The sequence below is a fragment of the Syngnathus scovelli genome, chromosome 6, assembly GCF_024217435.2.
Source record: "Syngnathus scovelli strain Florida chromosome 6, RoL_Ssco_1.2, whole genome shotgun sequence".
NCBI lineage: Eukaryota > Metazoa > Chordata > Actinopteri > Syngnathiformes > Syngnathidae > Syngnathus > Syngnathus scovelli.
In genome coordinates this window covers 18,112,319-18,135,883 of record NC_090852.1, presented here as the reverse complement: position 1 = coordinate 18,135,883, position 23,565 = coordinate 18,112,319, and the positions used below count along the sequence as shown (strand labels likewise).

Genomic DNA, 23,565 nt, shown 5'->3' with positions numbered 1-23,565 from the left:
CACCAGATGGCAGCAGCAACCAAACGAAATAGACCCAGTGGGTTGGTTTTGAATTATTTCTCAAATTACTGCAAGTTATCTTATTAGAGGTTTTTCTGCTATGTTTACATCCCACTCTGTGCTCAAATGTTTTTATACATAATCCCTCCTCAGTCATGATGACTATCATTGCCCAACTTTCAGTCCAACTTCTCGTGTTGTTTTCTCAAAGCGTCCCGGGTGGCAGCTTATTAAAGCGCGGGCGTTCATTCATCCATCCTCATTTAAAAACAGCAACAGCAGCACGCGGAAGCTTTTTGCAGTATTGCACATGTGGGAGGAAATGCTGACTCAGCGCAATTTATCAGGAACACCCTTTGAACGCGGGGGATTCTCATTCAAGACCTCACTTTCTTTTCTTTTAGTATTCTAAGCTAAGGTTTGTTGTTTTTTCAATGTTATGCTGCTTAATTAGTTTTCCTTTCTGAATCTTAATTAGAAAATTCATACATTTATCTTTTCTAAAACGTGACCTTCATGTTGACCGTATGCTTTTTTGGAGAGGGGTTAGCATGGACGCTAACCGGTGTTAGCACACATCACTGCCAGCCTGCCATTTTGCTTCGGGATGGTCAAGGTGGTCCCCGATGGCGGACCATCTGCTGAGTCACAGCTGGGCTGGACCACCTTTGCACGACTTTGAAATCACTTTTTTTTTTTTTTGGATGCAATCTATGATGCTGCTTTTTCTTTGCTTTTTTACAGTGACATTTTATCCTGAAAGATACACCGGAAGTGATGTCACCTGCAAATTTTGCATATCAGTCAGGAGTTGGTGATTAACTTTTTTTTTTACACTTGCATAGCAGTCAAATACATACTGATGATTTAAGCCACAGATGTGGGAAATTTCTGTCTCCTTCAGCCCTCACTCTCCAGCTTTCTCCCCCTACCTCCCTCTTTTCCTCTCTCCCCCTTTCTTTCTCCCTCTCTCCCTTTCTGTCACTTCCTCTCATGTTTTTATCTCACCTCTCGCTCTCTCTCTCTCTCTCTCACCCTACTCATTCTCTCTTATCTCTTCTCTCTCCATCCATCCCTGTAGCTCTCCTTTCCTTTCTCCCACAATCTCTCTCCCTCCTGCTTTCTCCTTTTTTATCTCTCTCCTTCACTTTCTCTCGGCTATTCCCCCTTCTCTCATCCTTATGCAGGTATGAAGGTAATTATTACACACATCTGCTTGATTCCACAGCCAATTGAAACCCTTCCCTTCCTTCCCGCGCCTCTTTCTCTCTCGCTCTCCCTCCCTCTCCCCTCTCGCTCTCTCCTCAGTGTTGTCACACACTCCCATCATTTTCCCGCGCTCGTAAGCATCCACACATCGACGCTCGGGTGGGAGCAGCGGACGGAGGAGCCACCTCCTTCTCCCTCCTCAGTCCCACCACTTCTACTACCAGCAACTCCCTTTTGTCTTCTTCCTCAAGGCACGACCACCGCCATCATCATCATCATCATCATCCAGCTCCTTTCTGTCCCTCTCATGCCAGTCACTGAGGCTTTACTGCAGCTTGGAGCATGGCGTGCATCGGGGACGCGGACCCCTTCACCGCGGCCATCCCAGCCACCAAAGTTGAACTCACCGTGTCGTGCAGGTAAGCATCTTTTACTCTATGCGTTGTGATGCTTTTGGCAAAGATGTCATGTGTGATCTGACACGTGCGGAGATGTTTCTCATTGGTGCCGAGACTGCTTTGATTATATTATCATACGGCGCTGCCTTGAATAGTTTAATTCATTTTACCCATTGAAATGCCATTACTCCCAAAAACCCACACAATTGTTTTTTAATAAAAACGAAAAATAGCACTATATTGTGTTTATTATGTTGTTACTGTAGATAACATTTATATCTAAGTGTACCTTAAAGGGGTGTGGAAAATTGAGTAGGATTGACTGGTTAGTCTGCGTGTGAGTGTGAGTAGTGGCCAATAGCAGGTTTTTGCAAATGTTCTCATTTTGCATTTAAGAGTGTAAATGTAAGTGGCTGTTTTTCCCTTGCTTACATGTGAGAGCATTACAATATCTTCATGACTCTGCAAAGCTACAAAAATTGACCAAATGAAGGCTCATAAAAGATGCAGTGCAAACATCATTGTTTCCAATTATATGGTGTTCCTAAAGAAGTGTCCAGTGAGTGTATATATAGTGCGAGTCGACTTCAACGCGTCCCCCTTATAATGCTGAATATGTATTTATTTACCCTGCTCCCGCTAATAATAGTGGCATTCCATCTGTGGCAGACTCTGTGCCCCAGTTAGGTCACTGGGCTAAAAAAATAAATGAAAAATTAAATTCTGAGGAAAAAAAAGAAGTAATGAGCTTTGTTGCTCACCGATACAGCAGCATCTCAACATTTTCCAGATAAATTTATATTTATGTTTAGCATCAAGCATGGTAGAAATAATTGGACTGGTCGAGCCTTTTGCAAATCTCATTAAGATTCATAAATTGGACAAGAAGATTGAAATTTATCGGCGACATGTGACCAAACGATTTGTGACAGCTTTGATGGCTTCCTTGATTAACATCAGTAGACAAGAGTCACCTTCAGTTTTTATATTAGCATTAAGAATTTTGGGAGAAATTTCTATTATGAGTTGACCCACAAAAAACTTCGAAAGAAGCCATGACTAAAAAGGCACAAGATGTCTGCCATTTTGATTTTATCGCACCCAATAAGTTTTGTAAAAATTCAGCACTCCAAGCTTATTTCACTTGGCAACGTGAGATTTGGAAGGCATGTCCATCATAAATTGACCCACAAAAATGTCCCAACAGGTCATACCCAAAAAGATATCATCTGTGATATTTTGTAATACCTCAAAACCATCAGAAAATTCCAGCCAGTTACATCGAGCAAGATGAAATTTGGTATTCGTATCTGTCATGACGAGACCCACCAAAAAGTCTCAAGAGGTTAATCTCAAATAGACATAAGAAGTCTGCCATTTTTGGCGGCCATATTGTCTATCTTCAAAAACTACTCTTTGAAATGATTACTCCCTGGAAAGAATCTTAGGCGCCCCCTGCTGACAGAAAAGACATCTCAGTTCCCCGCCCCACCTAAAATCCTTCCCACCCTTCTGTATGTGCTGGTATAGGCGGTGTGATTTTCTCACTTTGTTGCGGTGCGTAATATCTGGAAGATGATCCTCTTGCCATAGGCTTCACATTTACATCGGAGCAGAAGGACTGACACACACACACATTTGAGCGATGGCGTGTTGCGAGCAGACGGCATGTAGCAACCACGCAGATGTTGGAAAAGTCAAAGCGTCAAAGATCACACGGCCGCCGCCTGTCTCAGGGTCCGAGCGCATTGCCGAGTTGGAGCCGCTTGACATTTAGGGCCCACAGAAGGCATTGACGCGTTGAGATGTGGCGCCATTGAAGACTCCCTGCTGACCCGCTGGGAGACGGGTCGATGTGTCAGCTCCAACGTTTCGCTTTCCTCGCCTAGGTGAAGAAAGAGACACCATCAGTGCAAGAGCAGGAATGAAGAAGAACCTTTAAGGCGTGGAATCAATATGCACTTCTGTATCGGGACCAAAAATATATATTGGACAAGTGTTGTCCATCATCTCTTTCATAGCCTAAACTGAATTGAAGACTGAAAGCCTTTCACGCAGAGATCCTGCAAAATTAGTTTTCAACTTCACACTTTGAATATTCCCGTTCACACGCCGTACAGTAACGGCCTTCCTGCAGCACTTCCAAAAGGTAGAAAAATCGATGATTCCATTTTATCTGCAGTTCATAAAGAGTAAGCACGCACATGGATAAAGCGCTGACTGAAACAAGCTGGGTGATGAGGTCTTAAAGCCTTTGGACCAAATGGCACCCTTGTGGTCATTCAAGTCAAAATGAGTTAGTTGAATTCCAGTCTGACCCACTTTCCCGCCGCACTTGGTGCCGTGCTCGCCGTCATAAAACGTGGAACTCCAAATTAACTTGGGCAATCTTTGGACCGCCTCCAAGTCTTCTTCTTCTATTTCAATCTTTTTATCTTACACCCTGACAATTAAAGTCCATTTTGGCTGACATCTTTTCACATTTAGGTGGAGTTGAAGTGTCGTTTAGTGACTTGTGGTGGTTCCACATGATTGTTTGCCTCCATGTTTTTGTTCTCTTCGATGCTACTTATTAGTTCCACCCAGTCTGCCTCATTATATGGAGACTGCATCAGTAGGCAATCCACTAGATTGTACCATGGGGTTGCTCCACATTGCTGGCTTCAATGTACCGTATTTTCCGCATTATAAGGCGCACCTAAAAACCTCCAATTTCCTCAAAAGCCGACAGTGCGCCTTATAATCAGGTGCGCCTTATATATGGACCAAAATTGAGCCACTACAGCAGGCATATCCAAAGTCCGGCCCGTGGGCCAAATGTATATATCTTATATATGGACAAAGTTTTAAAATGGGCCATTCATTGAAGGTGCGCCTTATAATCCAGTGCGCCTTATAGTGCGGAAAATACGGTATATTTCCCAAAAAGTACACAACTTACAGTTGGTCGCTCCACAATGTTGTGTGTGTCCATGTTGTATACAGAAGATGCATCCCCCCTAACGGAGTCTTTGAATGCATCACCGTTTCTATGTGTGACCTTTATCTCAAAACAGATTATTTCAATTAGTACTCCCCCCCCAAGTATGGAAGTCTGGTCTCATCTGGCTTTGCTTTTAAGCAGCGGGCAGTCATGTTGGCTTGAGCACGTGACGGGTCGCTGGTGGGAGTTCAAATGTAACTCCGGTGTCAGGAGGGAACGCTGTTGTAAATGTTTGATGAACGCACAGCCACTCAACCATTTCCATTTTTTTTTTTTTTTAAATCTGTATCTCGATCAAGATCAGGTGGACACAACAAATGTTCTCGCACACATCGCCACACACACATTCGACAAAACGAATACACATGGATTCATACACATGTGCACAAACAACACACGTGTGGACACACACTTATAAATTGTAGTTGCCCGCTGCCGTATTTCTTGGCTTTTTATCCGCCATTTCTCTACTTTGGCAGGTAAAGTCTCCCACTTCTCACTCCCACACACTCGTGAAGCGCTTGGACGCCATCCTGTCGTTTTATTATCATTTATTTAAGAGGGGGGGTTTGGTACCATCTGGGCCACGCTGGGATCAGCAGAAGCCGAAAGCCTGATCCAGAAACATCACTTGACATCAGCGCGGCTGCGCGGCGCTCGCCGCCTGTCAAGCGGGACGGGACAGGACGGGACACGAGCGACGCCGCGCTCGCCCCGCAGCTAGCATGATAGCTTCATCATCCAAACGCCCCCACCAAACACCCCTCCACAACCCCTGCAGCAACCGCTGGCTGGCATTGGCACACACACACACACACATGCTCCGTCAATGGAACATGATCGCCATTGGTAGCTACTTCCTGTCATTTTTTGCTTCCTCTGCCAATTCTTGGGTTACTTCCTGCCATCTTCTGTTCGTCGTGTTATTTCCCTATTATTTCGACATTTTTGCACCACCCTATTCATTTAATTGCATTATATTAGAACCCCGTCGCTTTTAATTATCTTATAACAGAACCTAATTGGTTTCCATCGCGACATATCAGTATCCGATTATTTTAATTGCGTTGTATCTTTCGATTTGGCACGTAACTTATATCACAAGACTTCGGGTCCCCCTCCGATCTCGTCTTTAATTGATTTCCTCAGTTCGGAGAGCAGCTGTTCGGCGTCCTCCACATCTTCATTCTCCTCCTCCCCGTCGGTTTCCGCAGAGCCAAGATGGCGGCGTCATGTAAATTTGATGGCGCTGAGGGAAGGCAAAAAGAGAGAAAACAGACTGCTGCACGCCTGAAATATTTAATAAGCTCCACTTTATGTTACTTCCCGGAGTCTCCTTAATGCCTCCGCCTCCGTGGCAACCAATCAAGTTCCGTCAATCAGAGAGGAGTCTGTTTGTTGTTTGCCGTTTACTGAGGAAGCTTAATTAAGATGCTTTTCAATTAGCGCTAATGTTTGTCTCTTCTTTTCCATCTTTTTTAGAAACCTGCTGGACCGAGACACCTTCTCCAAATCGGATCCCAGTAAGACGCAGACACACACCAAAGCATTAACATTAATGAACACAACATTGTGGAGATACCGCTAGTTAGCCGAGCGGAATATTTAAATATTTCACATAGCATAAGATCCAAGGCAGTATGGCTGAACATATGTTGTGTCAAAACTGTATCTAATGTTGCGATTAAATTCAACGAAGCCCCTTAATTATCCTGTTGAATATTTTTTCTAACCTCCCAACGCTTACTGACCACACACAAAGGTCTATGGTAACATGCACAAACAGTGGAATTTTATCCGGCTTTATAAGCTAATATGAATATGGTACGCCAGCGTGTGCCTGAGGCCCTAAAAATGTGGCCGTGTGTGTTTGTGTGTGTGTGTTGAGGCGCCCTAATGCTGTGTGACTGTGGCCAGTGACTGTCAGCATAGCAGAGACATGGACGCAGCACAAGTGCCTTCTTGTATAAACGTTGGCCCCGGCGAGGATGCTAATCCCTCCTCCTCCCTTATCTCTGGCTTCCCCGAAAAGAGCTACCCGGGAGTGCTCAGGTGTTCCCATCCAAGAATCAATCAGCGCCACGTCTATAAAAATCAATTAACATTCCAGTCAACACAATGTGATTTATTTGTTCCATCCAATCTGATGCGACGGTGTGACTCCACAATGTTGTGTGTGTTCGCCACAATGTGTGCTTCGGCGTCTATAATGAGAATTAGAATTCCAGTAGACTGATAAAATGTTACGATTAATGCTAATTCATCATACATGCTAGCGAATTAGCATGGATTTTACGCTACACCTTCCAACAACTGCGATTTGAATTCATGCTAGCGAATTAGCATGGATTTTACGCTACACCTTCCAACAACTGCGACTTAAATTCACATCGATATTTGACTTGAATGTATAATCGTAAAAATAAAACGCTTAATAGCTGTTCTCGAAACCTTTCAGCGTGACATCATTTCGTCACACTTGTTGAGACATCTACGCTAACGTAGCGGTAGCGGTGGCACACATGCTAATGAAATGTCACTTTAGTGCCGGATGATTGCTTCGCTCCACCATATTCACGGGAGAGGAGGAAAAATAAAATCCCAGACTCCCCCCCAAGGGACGAGAGACGCTGGCATATCGATATTATCGAGCGTCCTCGCTCGATAAGAAGGACATTCCGCCGCACTCTAACCTGGTTTTTCTTCTCCCACCTACGCAAACAACAAGCCTCCTATTCCGTCTCCCTCCATCCTCCCCCTCGCTGACATATCGTCACGCTGCAAGGCAAACTTCTAGTGACATTTAATTAGGGAGTTTTCCCGCCATGCCGCCGTCCGAGGGGGGAAACACTCTCTCAGCTCGTCAGCATGAAGTTGTCACTGTTAAAATTCGGTTTCAAAACCGTCTCCTCTTCTTTCCACAGTTTGTGTGTTGTACACGCAGGGGATAGCAAACAGGGAATGGAGAGAGGTGAGTCACAAATGACATTTTTCTTTTTTTTTTTTGGGCTATAAAATGGTGGCGGCTGACTGAGGATTGTTTTCACAGTTTTTGTACCACAAGAGGATGAAATGTTTTGTCGTCAACAAATGTTTTATGCAGCACATACGGGAAGGATCTGGAATAAAAGCGAGCAGGTTAACGTGACGCTTTGATGCTGTCTAATGGGTAAAGTCCGTATTAGTGTAATTGCGTCCCAGTGGGATGCGTTGACGTTTCAGTCGGCGGCGAATGGTGTCGTGAAAGATGTGACGACAGAGCGCACACACACAAAAATGACTTTCATTCAAACCCTCAAACTCGTCTTTATAACAATGCTACAGGTCATAGTTCAAATATAGCTTGGGAGGCGGCCATTTTGCCTTGTACTGCCACTCGCTAGCAACTGAATTTATTTAGTTATTTATGTATTTATTTATTTTATTTTTTATTTAAATCCCTCCAGACCACCACTTTTGTGACCAATATTAATTGATGGTTTTTTTTTTATTGTATTATATATGATATATATATAATAATTATATAGATTATATATATATTTATATACTATATATATAATTATTTTTTTTTTCCCCAGGGGTTTCTGGTGTGCACACGAGGGTTAAAATTTTAAAATTTAATTTAAGTTTGATTATTTATTTTTGCTATAAATTAAAGATTATTATTTCAATGATTATTTCAATTATTTCAGACACGCAGACTACTCTCAATTGAAACACTCTGTCACCATTATCATTTTGGCATCCAATTTAAAGTGTCCTACTTTATAGCGTATATGATAAATACCGTGTCTGCACTTGGATTTGATATGACTTTATTTTTTTATTTTTTTTTAACAGTTTGGCAGAACAGAAGTGATCGACAACACACTCAACCCTGACTTTGTGCGCAAGTTTATCTTGGATTATTTCTTTGAGGAGAGGCAGAATCTACGTTTTGATCTGTGAGTTAACCATTGATTCATGTGTGTGTGTGTGTATGCGTGTGTGCACGCACCCCGCTCTCCATGCATTGGAGCAAAGCTAACCGTGAAATATTCATGCAGTGTGCGGGAGGGAGATGTACGTTATTCCGCCTTTTAAATAAAAGACACATTTTCTTGTCACTTTTTTTTTTTTTTTTCCTGAGCAGCATTCTGCTCGGTTGCACTCGGAGAGGAAAAATAAGTCAATTTGACTCCAAGGCATTTTGTGGGGACGGTGATGGCCATGCTAAGGTGTCCATCATGAGGAAAGGGAGATGGGACAGCTCGAGTCGTTATTGTCGTTAGTTTGATCACAACTAAACTAAATGAACCAAAAATATGCCCGAGGGCAATGGAGGAGTACAAAATTCAAAACAAATGCTGTCAACTTTTTTTAAAATACAAAATTATTATTTTTTTTACCACCAGTCATTTGATTATTGTGCTATATATCAAGAATATGAAACAAAAGGCCTCGGTGTAAGCCCAATAAAAAAAAAACAGACAGCACAGGAAGTGGAATCCTATCCGGCGCAGTGCCGAGTGATGTCATCCACAAATTTGTGCTCACGAGACGCCGCGGGATATCTGTGTGTATGTGTGTGTTTGTGTATGTGTGTGTATGTGTGGTCGAATCAACATGCATCCATCATGTTGTTTTTAATGCCTCCCTTCCCATCACTTTCTCTTGCTGTCTCACACATGGACACACACACACACACACACACACACTTGTCAGTGTGTCTCATTATGAAATGGGATCACATGAATGATTCATGAGGCGTCCAAAGTGACAGAGGCAAACGTAACGCATGAAGCGCACCTGTGCCTTGTGCCGCCAGCACACACACACGTGCACACACACACACACACAGACTCACACACACACACACACACATCTCCACATTAATACCCCTGTCAAGTTATGTTTATTTTCATTGTGTTGCACTCACACAAAAATGATCAAAAAAATCGAACGTGAAATTTGGTGGGCGTGTCTATCATGAGTAGACCCCCCCCCCTCCAAAAAAAGAAACAGAAGGCTGATTGAAGCTCATTTGAGCCATTTCCAGTTGACATTTTGTCCATTCGCTACCAAAATTGGATTATGGATTATTCAATCGGTCAATTGGTCTTTGTGTGTGGGCGGAGCCTGCCAGCAAAACGAAATTCGAATGGTGCGTAAACTTTAACTCTTCTTTGCCCAGGTACGACTTGGACTGCAAGAGTGACAATCTCTCCAAACATGTGAGTGTTGGTTTTTATGCAAAAATTTGAATTCCAAAATGTTTAGTCGTTATTCATTCCTATCCAAATGTCCCTTTCCTTCACCTCCATCATGTTCGTGGCTGAAAGGGCGAACCCCTCAGTCCCCTTCCCTATATTTTACTCCAATAACCCCCCGCCGGCTCCATCTGAGCGCAGCATGAAGGCCGAGGATGCTTGGATGCATCCTGTCAGCAGTGTGGATGTGTGGGATTGCAGATCGGCCACATTGTCAACAACCGGGCCCTTATCCACGTCCTATAAATACCACTATCATCATTTAAAAAAAAAAAAAAAAAAATCTTGTTTTTCATCACGGTCACAATAGCTCAGTTGTTCCAGAACATATTTTTGTATATGTGCCTTGCGCGGATACGACCGCAGGGTGTGCTGACAAAGCACGCACTTATGTGGAATTAAGAGCTTTTATGGTCGCTTTTGTCCTGACATTTCAAATACTACAATCTTGTTTATTTATGCTAATGAATGCTAAAATGCACATGATTATTTGTCGGTGCTGTTTGATGAAAAGAGGTAGGTTCACTTTTTTTTTATTTAATTATATTTAGATATTCGTGCTTTTTATTTGAATTATTACTATTTGTGAAAAGCACACAATTTATCAAATTAAATTGACAATAATAATAATAATAATAAGGGGAAAAATAATTTTTTTATCATTAAATTTCAATTTTTTTTTTTTTTTTGAGCCCACAATAAGAAACTACACAAGGTACATAATGGATACCTTGTTTTTATTTTCAGCCAGTTGAATATGATTTCCAGCGAGTTCCCCTTGGAAAGGTCGCAGCTTTTTTGTCATGTTTCTTAGTTGTCAAGAGGAGGAGGACCTTGCTGTGTTTTGGCTCTCTTCTGGCCAGCATCTTTGGAGCAAATTTGTGCCTGCGGGACGTGAACATGAGTGTATGTGTGTGTGCGTGTGTGTGTGTGCATATATCATTGCACAGACTTCTTGTTGTTGTTGCTGCTCCTAAAGCCAATCTCTTGTGGAGGCCTCCGAGACATGAACAAGGACACTACACGTGCTGCGTTCAGACAACTGGGAAATTTAAGCACTCGTAGAAATAAAAATGCATTTGAGCACACAGCTAAATTCCAATGCACAGAAATCAGAAGTTGCCAAACAATGTTTAAAAAAAAAAACCGGAAAAAACATGATAGTCTTAGACTGAACTCATTTTGTTTTCTCTCTTTTCCAGGACTTCCTAGGGCAGGCCTTTTGCACGCTGGGCGAGATCGTGGGCTCGCTGGGAAGCCGGCTTGAGAAAGCGTTGATGTGAGTTGGACAAAAACAATTCAAGTCAATTAGCCAGCATTAGCACCTAGCATGCTATCGTCAACTAGCCAGCCAGCTAACATCTGGTAGTACACAAAGATAACATCCACTGTAAATATTTCAAAAATTAGTGCGTGAATTTCCTATTTTTCAACTTTTCTTGCTACGTTGCATGAACGTAAAAAGAAAAATGGAGGACGTAAGTGCCCTAAGCTACTATTTTGTGTTGCAGGGGTATTCCTGGTAAGAAATGTGGAACGTTGATCGTGAGAGCCGAGGAGCTGAGCAACTGCCGGGTAAGCCGCACAAATGTCCTACGTGTCCTGAATGCACCACGGAGAGAGTGTTTGTAGCTCCGACACACAAACGTCCTTCATGTCCTAAATGCAGCACAGAGATAGTGTTTGTTTGTCCGTAGACGCTCCCAACGGTGCTAAAATTAGATGTGGAGTGTCCAAAAGCGGACTTGCTAAAAATAGCCCCTCGCTGCTGTTAGCGCCACATACAGCACAAGGAGATGAAACGATGATGTCAGCATATTTCTTTCTATATTTACATTATTCATCTTCACTTAGACGGTTTGTTGTTTTAGATTCGTTCGGCAATGATGTATCGAGGGCCACGGCGGTAATTCCACTTGGTTGCTAGTTGCCATGGTAACAAGAGTCTATATGAATTTTGACCTCTCGAGTGCAGTTTTGTTATTATCGTTAAATACCAATTATACTTACAGACATAATATTTATGAGTTTAAAATATCATGAGATAGGTATGTTAAGTGGCCGTGTAAAACGTTTCGCAACTCTCGGCCGAGCCGCCATAGGAAGAATGAATGACGCCGAGGCATTAGTTAACAATGGAACTAACTCAAATGGAAAGTCTCCTCGCAGCATCCCATCATACTCTGTCACCATGGCAGCCATCACAGTGTGTGTTTGTGTGTTTGTGCGTGTGATGCCGGCAGGAGTCGGTCATGCTGCAGTTCTGCGGCAACAAATTGGACAAGAAGGATTTCTTTGGCAAGTCGGACCCTTTCCTCGTCTTCTACCGCAGTAATGAAGACGGATCGTGAGTTGACAAGCTGCTGCTCGCCTGCGCCGTTGTTCATCTAACTAACACAAACACACACACGCACTAACACACACATATAGACGCTGATTGTTCACGCTCCAGAAAGCCGCCGTGTACACTCTATAAGCACTAAATGTGTTGTTCTTATATAATCTTCTATACTGGATGTATTATATTCATCTGCTATGTGCATTCAGAAGGCAGGGGAAAAATAATAATAAAATCATTAAAAAAAAAAAATTATAATATAAATAAATAATCAATAAACTACATGAAAATAATTAGAATAATTATACAGATATGAAATAAGATTTTTTTTAAAAAAAAGGGTAACGAAAAGGATTATTAAATAGTGAATCTGGTATGCAATATATGTCTATAAAATTATATAAGCATAAATTCATAAATACAGTGCAATATTGCGGCGCCAAAAATTTGCCAGGAGGGAATAATGGCAAAGGACCTGTTTGGTTCTCGGGTCAAGCTGCGGCCATTGTAAACTTAAAAAGGGAAGTGCAGTTGGCCCTGCAGGGAAAGCAGGCCTGCCACTTAACAAATTTTGCTTTTCTTCCGGTTTTGATGTCCACTGAGGCAGCCTAAATGCTATGCGAAGGCACACATAGACCTTAACGCGTGTTTGTGTACATGCCGACACGTGTGTGAGTGTGTGTGTGCGTCTCTGGCAGGTTCACCATTTGCCACAAGACTGAAGTGGTGAAGAACACTCTGGATCCCGTGTGGCAGGCCTTCAAGATTCCCGTCAGGGCGCTCTGCAACGGCGACTACGACAGGTACATCATTGATATGAAAAAACATGAATCATGTAGAAACGTGTTTTTAATAGGATAATTATAAATTATGCAAAAAAACAACAACACACACTTTGTATTATGATGTAATAAAAATAAATGCTGTTGGAATGTAAAATTCCCTTTTGACATTTTTTGCACATATTTCAATAGAATTAATAAAGAATATTATTTCATACAGTCCCTTGTGCCACATTTTAGCTTGACATTACAGCAAATAAACCTTGAATAATGTTCCGTGTGGAAAGCTTTAACATGCGCTCTAATTTTTATTAATGGTCACTACTTGGAGGTTAATGAGTCACAAAGAAGTTACTTTAGCTTCTTTACTCCGATGAATATTTTTCGGGGCCACAGAGCTGTTGAAATCCATCACATCTTTAATTTACATACATACGGCGCTTGATAGCGATTAAAGCGTATAGCCTTTGCCTGTGAGATTTAAAAAGAGGAAGCACAGCAGGTTGGAATAGTGTCACATTCACATCGCACTTTGTGCTGGATTACCAGGACCCCCCCCCCACCCCCCGTGCATGTTTGAAAAAAGGAAAAGAAAAAAGGATTTGCATTTGTAATGATTTGACCTTAAACCTGCGGCAGCACATTTTTTATTCATGTATGATTTTAAGGTTAAATATCAGAGCATAGGATGATGGCACTTCTTGTATTACCTGTCAGGAAAGTCACTTATTACAATTAATGAGAAAAGCTACAAAAAATCAGGAGAATATTTTAAATAACTGGTTTTTAGACTTAGTTTTCAAAGCACTGATAAATGTCATGGACTTGTTTTTTTTTTTTATTTATTTCATTTTGTTCTTTTCTATAGGGTGGCAAAACATTGTCTAAGTCTTATTGTGAGTGTGAACTTTGTGCAAGCTTTGATTGTTTGACATTTACCGATTGTGTCTTTCCATCCAGGAGCATCAAGGTGGAAGTATACGACTGGGACAGAGACGGCGGGTGAGTTTCGTTTCTTTACCGTCACATTTTGTGCAGTACAAAAAGAAGCAAAGTGGTTATCGACATAAACCCAAAAGCCTGCTAGCATTATTAGCCCGATTAGCCGCTAATGTAGCTAAAGTTTTATTAGTTTTCACGCAATTTCCCAATGACAGATTTGCAAATGCAGCAATTAACAGCCATGTCTCTCAATTAAGCAAACCGCCAATTGGCTCGTTAGCGGGGGGACGTGATGAGCTGCACGCTTTTAACACGATAATGTTGACGTGTGTCCTTCCTCACGCGCAGGCACGACTTTATCGGCGACTTCACCACCAGTTACAGAGAAATGTCAAGAAGCCAGTCACAGTTTCACATCTACGAGGTAAAAGTCTTACACACGTGCACGCAAATATATAATTTATATATATATATAATATATATATTGTATATAATAATATACAAGGACACACTCATACACATACGCTAACAAGATAGAAAGACAAGGACACTTACACACACGTGCACACACACATGAAAAGACACATTCTATGTGTCATATGCACACAAAGGTAGATAAACAAGAACACACACACACACACACACACACACACACACACACACACACACACACACACACACACACACACACACACACACACACACACACACACACACACACACACACACACACAAGATAGAAAGACATGCCCACACATAAATACTTGACCGGCAAATACCTATAAGTGCAACTATACGTACGGCTAGCGTCATTACTCGCTATTGGGAGTTCATTGACCTCGCCTCTCCGATCAAACCGTCAGCGAAGGTCGAGCGTGAGACAAAATGCTGACGAGAAGAAGATAAAGAAGAAAGCGCCGCGCCGCTTTTACATGCCATCAAACACGTCATCTCCATTTTGCCTACACATGCTACGGTGGCTTGTTAGGCGCCGCACGTTTTACAGTACACGAAAAAAAAACACGGTAAAAGCATTCCATTGATGTTTGACATTGAAGTCAGCAGTCAGCATGACGGATTAAAACAAAGTTGGTTTCTCAAGCGCGTTGACGGTTTGAAGTTATTGAGCGTCACCATGGCAACGGGAGATAATCAATGTAAGCTGCTCTGCTGTTTTCCCTACACAGGTGCTAAATCCAAAGAAGAAAGGAAAGAAGAAGAAAAAGTATCAAAACTCAGGAACGGTGAGTTCTAGCGCGGATGTGATTAAGATGGATTTACGGCAAGCGGCAAACGTTGCAGGTCACCTTGTTGTCGTGCCTGGTGGACACCGAGCTGTCCTTCTTGGACTACATCCGAGGCGGGTAAGCCAAAATAAAGACGGACAGGCGAGCTGTAACATGCTTATTAAGTGCGCTTGGCCGTCGTTCCCAGATTGATAGCGCTGACTTCTTTTTTGTCTTTGTAGGACGCAGATTAATTTTACGGTGGCGATCGATTTCACAGCATCGAACGGTGAGTGCGTGTTATCGCTTCAAGTGTTGGAAGCACGCTGGGCTTCCCTTATCTGAGATTGATGTCGCCGCCTTTTGTTTGAAAGTCAAAAATAAAGCGACGTTTTGATGGAATGTCACTCGTGCCTATCGGATTTAATATTGCTTTTTTTTTAATATCCAATATTTAACACTGGCAAAAAACACACAAAAGAATAAAAAAGCTAAAAAGGCGCCCGTTCTCCCAAACTTTCCACTCCGAAGCACCGATAATGTTTCTCTCGTAAGGCTTTATGAGGTGCCTGGAGGCAAACATGCGTAAGAGCGGCAGAGTTATTAAAAGTAATTAACTTTGGGGGGCCGCGCGCTGGTTCGTCTCCCCGCCATCTCGTCACTGGTTGAAGTGATTGTAAGTGGAAAAGCCGATATTAGCTGCATAATTGTTTTATTCCTGGCAGTTTGGCTGGAGGCCACAGTGAGTTTTTATTACAAAACTACTCAGAGGCGCTCGAGCGTGAGGCGGGGGGGTGATTATTTATGCAATACTTTTGGGGCTGCCATTTCTTCAAATGTTTAAAAAATGCAGCAATTTTTCTTTGATATCACCATAGGGCATAATAATATAATATTGTGAAAGTATTTTTTTTTTCTCCATGAGAAATGAATGGAAAATAAATATTTTATTAACTCTTTTGCCACAGTAATTTAAAACTTACTTCTGATTTGTATGTATGTGACGCAGGCAACCCGTCGCAACCCACCTCGTTGCACTACATGAGCCCGTACCAGCTCAACGACTACGCCATGGCGCTTCGGGCGGTCGGCGAAATCATTCAGGACTACGACAGCGACAAGATGTTCCCGGCCCTCGGCTTCGGAGCCAAGCTGCCCCCCGACGGACGCGTCTCGCATGAGTTTGCCCTGGTGAGGACCGCAGAGCTGGCATTGCTCATGATAGTTATGCTTAACAAATTTTATGTTATTAACTAAAACTACTGGGGTGTATTATTGAACCCAAAGGTGACACTTCAAACCAAAATGGCCGAAATGGTCTTTTTGGTGGTCTACTCATGACATTGAATTGAATGGCTGAATTTTCCACAAAGCATTTCTGAACCAAAAATGGCTTCTTAAAAATCTTGAGACTTTTTTGTGGGTCCACTCATGATCGACTTGTCAACCAAATTTCTTGTCAAACTGAATTGAATACTGAATTAAACCCAAATCGACCTCATCACAATTTTTAGCATTTATAAAGATGTGACTGAAGCATTTAGCAAAGGAATGAGAGTAAAATGCAGCTAACCGTGCTATAAAAGCGCACATTTAAAATATAAGCAGTCAAATGATGATGTCATCAATCTAGACCTAAATCTGTAATGCGGCGCCAGATATCTAGACTGCATCTTCTCTTCAGCTCTTGCCTCCAGATGTTTCTCCAGTCATTAGCGCTAACAGGCGCACATGCATAAGGGCTAACATGGTGACATCATTTCAACAGAGCATAGAAATTCTCCCGTGTACGGAGCTCTTAAATTATGCAACGTGGCTCCTTTAAGAGTTTGCTGCTTTCATCGTCATCAATTCTGTGTGCAGAACGGCAACCCGCAAAATCCGTACTGTAGCGGCATCGAGGGCGTAATGGAGGCTTATTACCAGAGTCTCAAGTCAGTGCGTCTCTACGGGCCCACCCACTTCTCCCCGGTCATCAACCACGTGGCCAGGTACTAATAAGCGTTGCATGTTTTATGGACGATTATCAAAGTTCACCGACATGCTCCACCCACACGAGTAACGCTAATATGGCTGCTTGAAAGCAAAACAATTTTTTGTGGGTCAACACATGCTGACCAAATTTTATGTTGTGAAATAAAACTGGATTCAGAGGTTGAATTTCGACCTCATTTCTGCGTGAACTGAACCACTTCAAACCAAGATGGTCATTTTGAGACTTATTTTGTGGGTCGACTCCTGATAGCCGTACCTACCAAATTTCAAGATGCTAACCGAAACTGCTCTCAGTGGCTGAATTTTCATTTTTTCCCGATATTGCAGGTACGCGTCGGCGGTGACGGACGGCTCTCAGTACTTCATCCTCCTCATCATCTCAGACGGCGTCATCACAGACATGGCTCAGACCAAAGAGTCCATTGTCAACGTAAGCTCTTTTATTTTGGTATTATCATCTGCGTAAAGATGTATTACCCCAAATTTGTCTGTGTGTGTGACTGGGATAGAAATGCTACCTTGTGTGAAGCTAAATTAATTTTAATATCACCCTTGAATGTTTTTGTGAATTTAAAAATTCGTTTTTTTTTTATGAGGGGGGGCAGAGATTGACTTTTATATCGCCAAGCGCTACCTCGCCGGAAGTTTCCGATCTCTGTTTAACACCCAACATTAAAATAAGAAAAGTGAGCAGACAAGAAAAAGGCGGATTGATTTTACCCCCCCCCCCTCCCTCCCCCTCCCCCAATGGTGCTTCCTTTTTTCTCATGGGCTCAGCCAGTAATTAGCGGCACTTTTTCACTGACAGCCTGCAGCCCCAAAGATAGCAAACAGTGCCAAATCCCCCTTCTTGTCTCTGATCCCTTCTTTCTCCTCTCACCCTCGTAGGCTGCCTCTCTGCCCATGTCAATTATAATTGTCGGGGTCGGACCAGCAGAATTTGACGGTAAGCGGCGTGCATATTGCACGTGTGCGTGCTCGTGTGTGTGTTTGACGTTAATCCTCCATTCCGCACTCGCTATCTCCACTCCCACATGGCACAAGGCTTCACTCCGTGCCCTCCTCTCGATAATTGTTGCTCTTCCCCGGCACGCCGCCACGGAGGGGAAAATTCCCCCTTGTCGCGGCAGAAGACGAGTGCTTATTTCCCATGTAACGTCGCGGCAAAATTTTTATTTATAGAATTGGGCAGAAGTCATCATATGGAATTGAATGCAAAGAGTTAATTAGCTATTTTTTTAATGCAATTGGATCAAGTGTAAACATAAAATATTTTAGGAAATATTTTTTTTTTTTCCCCTTTCAGCGGTTCCCTAATGACAACGGATAAAATATTAACATGCTAACCATTCGTCAGACATAACAGAAAGTTCTAAATCGCATTCGGCAAGATATTGCCCTTTAATTGGATCGTATTTTTTAATGACGATGAATAAATTGTGGACATGCTAATGATTCACATGAGCGAGGAAGATAACTACCCGAGTTTATAAAGTGGTGAAGCAGCTTGGGAAAGAGGCTATAAGGATATTTGGGTGTGATGTAATCCCCCTCCTCACCCCTCCCTTCCAGAAATGATTGAACTCGATGGGGACGAAGAGAGGATCTCCTCCCAAGGACGCTTTGCGGAGCGGGACATTGTTCAGGTATGACGTATTTCCAAATAGTATTTCGAACGGCACTTGATTAAATGTTAACACGCTATCAGTTTATTCATTTTTTTTTTCACCCCCCCCTGTGTTTTTAAGTTTGTTCCGTTCCGGGATTACATCGACCGCAGGGGCAATCACATCCTCAGCATGGCCCGCTTGGCCAAGGAAGTGCTGGCGGAAATCCCCGACCAGTTCCTGTCTTACATGAGGACGCGGGGGATCAAACCCGGCCCTCTGCCGCCCCCTTACACGCCGTGCCCCCCACCGGCTCTTCACCCTCTCCTCGCCAGACGGGTAAGCCGGATCTAAGCTTCGGGGGCCTCGTCTTCTCCTCCTCCTCCTTCTTCTTCTTCCAAATCTTCACTGGAAGCTTTTGAGGTGGTTACCGATCGTTGTTGTCGGAACGCCGTGCACGTGGACGCTGCGAAAAGTGACAGTGGGAACGCTAGCTGTGTCAGGGGGGTGTGGCCTAAGCCGCATGACGGTAACAGATGCCACTTGTGTGTGTCTCCGTAAATAAATGTTTACAAGTTGAGGCCTGGGTAAGGATGAAACGACCAATGGAGGTGAGGAATGGGAGCGTGTGACTTTTTTTCATATTTACGATGTTATTAAATGGAGCATGTGCTAGTTAAAGAGAAGCATGCACTGTCGTCCTGCACTCAGGGCTTCGTCCCGCCCCACCGACTTGAACCAGCCTTACCTTTTGGCGGCGTTCTTCCACACGGCTTTTTGGAACCGTAGCTAGGCAGTATTCCATAATCTTCACTTCAAAACAGGACTAGTCTGTTATTCATTTATTTTTGTATCTTTTGTCATCCTACCTCTGAGTGTGTTGCCAAAGCATGCTAGCTTGTCTATTTTTTTATTTTCTTATTGTTGTTATTCTAGTCTTTGAATTATTAATATTTCTTCCCCGTTGCATTTTTTTTTTTTTTAAAGAACACAACATCAAAAATAATGAGGGAATGAAGCCAGTAGTAAATGTTTTTGTAGCATTTAAATATTCTCCCTTTTTTTGACAAATTTATAGGAGCGAAGTATCAGGTGGTGATAAAAAGATTACAGCTATTCAATCTGTGAGTAACTCGCATTCCCCATCGTATCGATTGTCGAGATCCAATAGTGACGATACCTGTCGTAATCGATGATGCCCACGATTACTCTCGATGACATCTCTATTCTTAGTTGGATTTTACCATGACGAATATAAACACGTCACAAAGTTGTGACACATTTCCCTGCCAATGTCTTATTAGGAATCGTAATGAATGAATTATTTCACTGATTTATTCATTTGTCTTTCTGGCTGCCAACGTTTCAGGGCCACTTCCAAACTTAAAAGGGGTGGGGGTGGGGGGATTATTTGTGCTGCACTCCATTAAAATTCAGGAGAGAGTCCCTTGCCAAACTGCACTGACACTTTGAGCCACGACCCTCATTTTGTATTTTTTTAATTTATTAATTTTTTTTTGCAACCGCTCATTTCCTTTTCACCGTATGAAAACAATTCTTAGCCCTGTCCTGAAGGTTTACAACATTTTCTAAAGTCAGGCCTCAAAATACACATCCAACACACGCTTGTAAAATGTTTTCTTATACATATAAATACAGTATATATTTATACACTGTACAAATATCTGCCTTCTTTGGTGTATGGGCTCATGATATTTATCTTATATGTGATGCTGCTTCTACATGTATCATATTTTGTACCGAGGCCTGTAATCATATTTAAATTATGACTAACAGGCCTTATCCGTGTTTCTGTGTTGAGTTATTCATATTTAAATGATGAACGACAGGCCTGTATTTTTTTATAACTGTATATTGTGAACACTGACACTCCGTAGCATTGCTATTAAAATAAATACTTTATTGAGTGTAACTGTTTAGTGTATTGTAGGCAATGGAAAGGTGGTCTGACAGAATTTTTGTACTCTTTATGATGATTATTTTCATGTTTTCTTTTGTTAATGTTTTTTTTTTTTCCCCCTTCACTCCTGAGAGACAAATGTAGCATCAATTGCCGAAAGCAGATAAGCAAACGGGAAATATGTAAAGTCAATGCTCTGGACACTAAATTAGGTACATCGTTTAATAATATCCAAAGCAAAAATAAATAGTAAGATAATGCTATTGTTTTAAATATTTCAATTATTGTGGTTGGTTTCTCAAACTATTTATGTAAATGTTGCTTTTATTTATTTTATTTTTTTCACAAAGTAATAATGAAACCGTAGCCCGTTATGTAAATTGGTGAATTATAAATACATTGAACATTCAGTATAATTTTTTTTTTTAGCTCCAGCCTTTTTAAAACTTGCGACATTAGGTAACCAAAAATAAACTACATGGAACTGCCAGGTGCTCACCTGGGATCCCATTTGAGTCAACAAACATTTTGGGACCATAGCAAACGCCCAAATCCAAATATTTGTAATACATGATACAAATAAAAGACCAAAAAAAAAAAAAACAAATCCATAGATTACCCTTTGTCACCAAAATGTATCTATTAATTAATTTATTTAAATTTAGTGCTACTGTGGAATCCAACCCAAACATTTTGAGTGTTTTTTTTTTGCATTGGATTTCATTGAATTGTGTTCCTAATGCTGTGTCCAGTGGGTGTATAGTACATACAGTATATCTTGAGTATAGTATATTATGTGCAGTTCGTACGGCGCGTACCACGAGGCATAAGGGCCTTTCATTTCATTTATTCATGGCGACAACCCCGACGTCGCCCACGCTCCCTTCGTCTCGCAGATGTGCATCCGCCGCACGTATGAAACATGCATGACGCTTGTGTAACCAGGCCGACTTTTGATTGTGCTCTCAGAGGAACAGTGCTTTCATGTCGCTAGCTATTAATTTCGCCATCAGCGACCTCATTTAAAAAAAATAAAAAAGACGTTTGACATTTTTTAAGGCAGGGATCGGGAAAAAGCAAGACAAAGATGTCAGCTAACGATGCGACACTCGCCGATGAATCAGTCATGATGACCCGTTGCGCTTCTCAGCAGGCTAATTAGCTGATTAGCCGATGCTAACAAGCACGAATAAGAGTTCAGTGTACTGGCACTCCTGATCTTTTTTTGGTTTTAGTATTCAAGAAGACTTAAGCAGAGAAGGGATAATGGCTTGTTTTTCTGCTGCGTTAGTTTCGAACCACAGTTTCGCACTCGGCTAACGGGTTTGGCCTTCCTTTTGCTGTTTTGAACAATCATTTGGATTGCTTTTTGTGCAGGTTTAGCTCAGGGATCACCAACAAGGTGTCCACGTGCATCAGGTAGCCACCAAGGAGCATACGAGTTGCCCACGGGTCTTTTCTAAAAATAGCTCGCCAGTGCTGGTACATTATGGTTTCCTCGGAATGTTGTAGACGTGGTGATCATTTGAAAATGTCAATGCCTAAAGAGATTTCAAAGTATGTACAGGAGTCTAAAGAGTGACTTGAATGCAGGAAGGATGAGTCATTTTTCAAGATGGATTTCCAGGAAACGAGAAGAAATTCTAGCGTGTTTGGGTTAAGCGTATTTATTGGAAGCACTTAAGGATCTATTTTTATTGGACAAGTTTGGCATGTGCCCTCAGGAAGAGCAAATGAATCGTGTTCACATGACGACGGGGGAGTTTGAGGGTGGGCTTTGGATTTTTTTTTTTGGTCGCAAAGTGTGAAATCACTGTTCCTATGAGGCCGTGTGGGAGTAACAATGGAGAGCATTGATGGACGGTCGCCGCCGCCTCCGTCCACGATTCATTCACATTGCAGCCAGCTAGGCCATGTGACCTTCTTGTTTTTTTTATTTATTTTGTCTCTGATGATATGAACATGGTTATTCCACGGAATGCTGATGAATATCTTCTCTTATCCGAGCATGCGTTAGGTTTGCATGTTCTTTTTTTAGCAAGTGGATTTTCAAAATAAGAGTCTATTTGAAATTTGTTTGTACTGTTTTGCCTTAAAAATCTTACAAGGTCAATCTTGGAATTGTGCAACTAATCGTAAAGATAAATATTTAATTTATTTATTTATTTTTTATCCAAAGTCACTCCTCTGTCAGACTCATACAAGCAATACAGTTCTGTTAGAAACGAACGGATAACCTCTGGACATTTAAACCAAACCCTTCAAGCCCCAAAATACAATTTTGGTGCATCCCTATGTGAGAAGAACAGGGTGATAACATTAGAAAAGTCAAACAAAAATTTTCTAGAAATTATTTGTATGACATTTGACTCCAAAATGACTTAAACAGTACAAAATAATTTTTAAAATTTTTAAAGTTTTGTCTCCCACTTCAAAGTTATTTTTAACCCTGCACTGAACTTTCCATTCCAAAGTGACTTGAAACAGGAGACTTCCTGGACCCTCACAAGCTCCACCAAATCTTATTTTTTGATTTTTTCCAACTCTTCCGGAATACTGCTCAAAACTGTAGATGTACACGGGTTGTAATCAAAACCAAAAACTGTCTTCCAAGAACTTTGTTTTATCCCCTGAGTAACTTTACATTCCAAAATGACTTCCTAGAAGGCTTAAAATCCACTAAAAGCAGATTTTTGTGTAGTAGAAGGATGAGGTTGTCACCATTGGACTTTATGAAAATGTCTCCACAACTGAACTGTATTGCTTGATGGAAAGCTTTTGAGTAGAGCCTCACTGGTGGCCTGATCCCATGAAAAAAAAAAAAAAAAACGAGCACAGATCAGACCACAGATCCCGCTGCAAAATGAAACAGTCGGTCTTCCTTAACTCCAAGTAAACGAGCCTTTGCTTCTTTT

General features: G+C 41.9%; 1 protein-coding gene across 1 annotated transcript; it reads left to right on the top strand.

Moving 5' to 3' along the window:
• Nucleotides 1–75: 75 nt before the first annotated feature.
• On the top strand, nt 76–22,977 carry LOC125970424 (copine-8). Its single transcript, XM_049722715.2, has 20 exons — nt 76–1,628; nt 6,073–6,113; nt 7,515–7,561; nt 8,431–8,534; nt 9,764–9,803; nt 11,042–11,118; nt 11,351–11,414; nt 12,083–12,186; nt 12,876–12,980; nt 13,920–13,961; nt 14,250–14,325; nt 15,089–15,145; nt 15,204–15,265; nt 15,370–15,416; nt 16,137–16,318; nt 16,991–17,118; nt 17,450–17,552; nt 18,011–18,068; nt 18,695–18,768; nt 18,871–22,977. Exons 1-20 carry the CDS (start codon nt 1,552–1,554, stop codon nt 19,081–19,083), a joined length of 1,701 nt encoding a protein of 566 aa, XP_049578672.1. The 5' UTR covers nt 76–1,551; the 3' UTR covers nt 19,084–22,977.
• Nucleotides 22,978–23,565: the final 588 nt, after the last annotated feature.

Excerpts from the sequence above, each read along its gene's own strand:
- LOC125970424 (XM_049722715.2), top strand. The coding sequence starts at position 1,552 with ATGGCGTGCATCGGGGACGCGGACCCCTTCACCGCGGCCATCCCAGCC. Across the intron at positions 15,146-15,203 it reads AGTATCAAAACTCAGGAACG|GTCACCTTGTTGTCGTGCCT; the intron begins GTGAGTTCTAGC and ends CAAACGTTGCAG. Across the intron at positions 15,266-15,369 it reads TTGGACTACATCCGAGGCGG|GACGCAGATTAATTTTACGG; the intron begins GTAAGCCAAAAT and ends TTGTCTTTGTAG.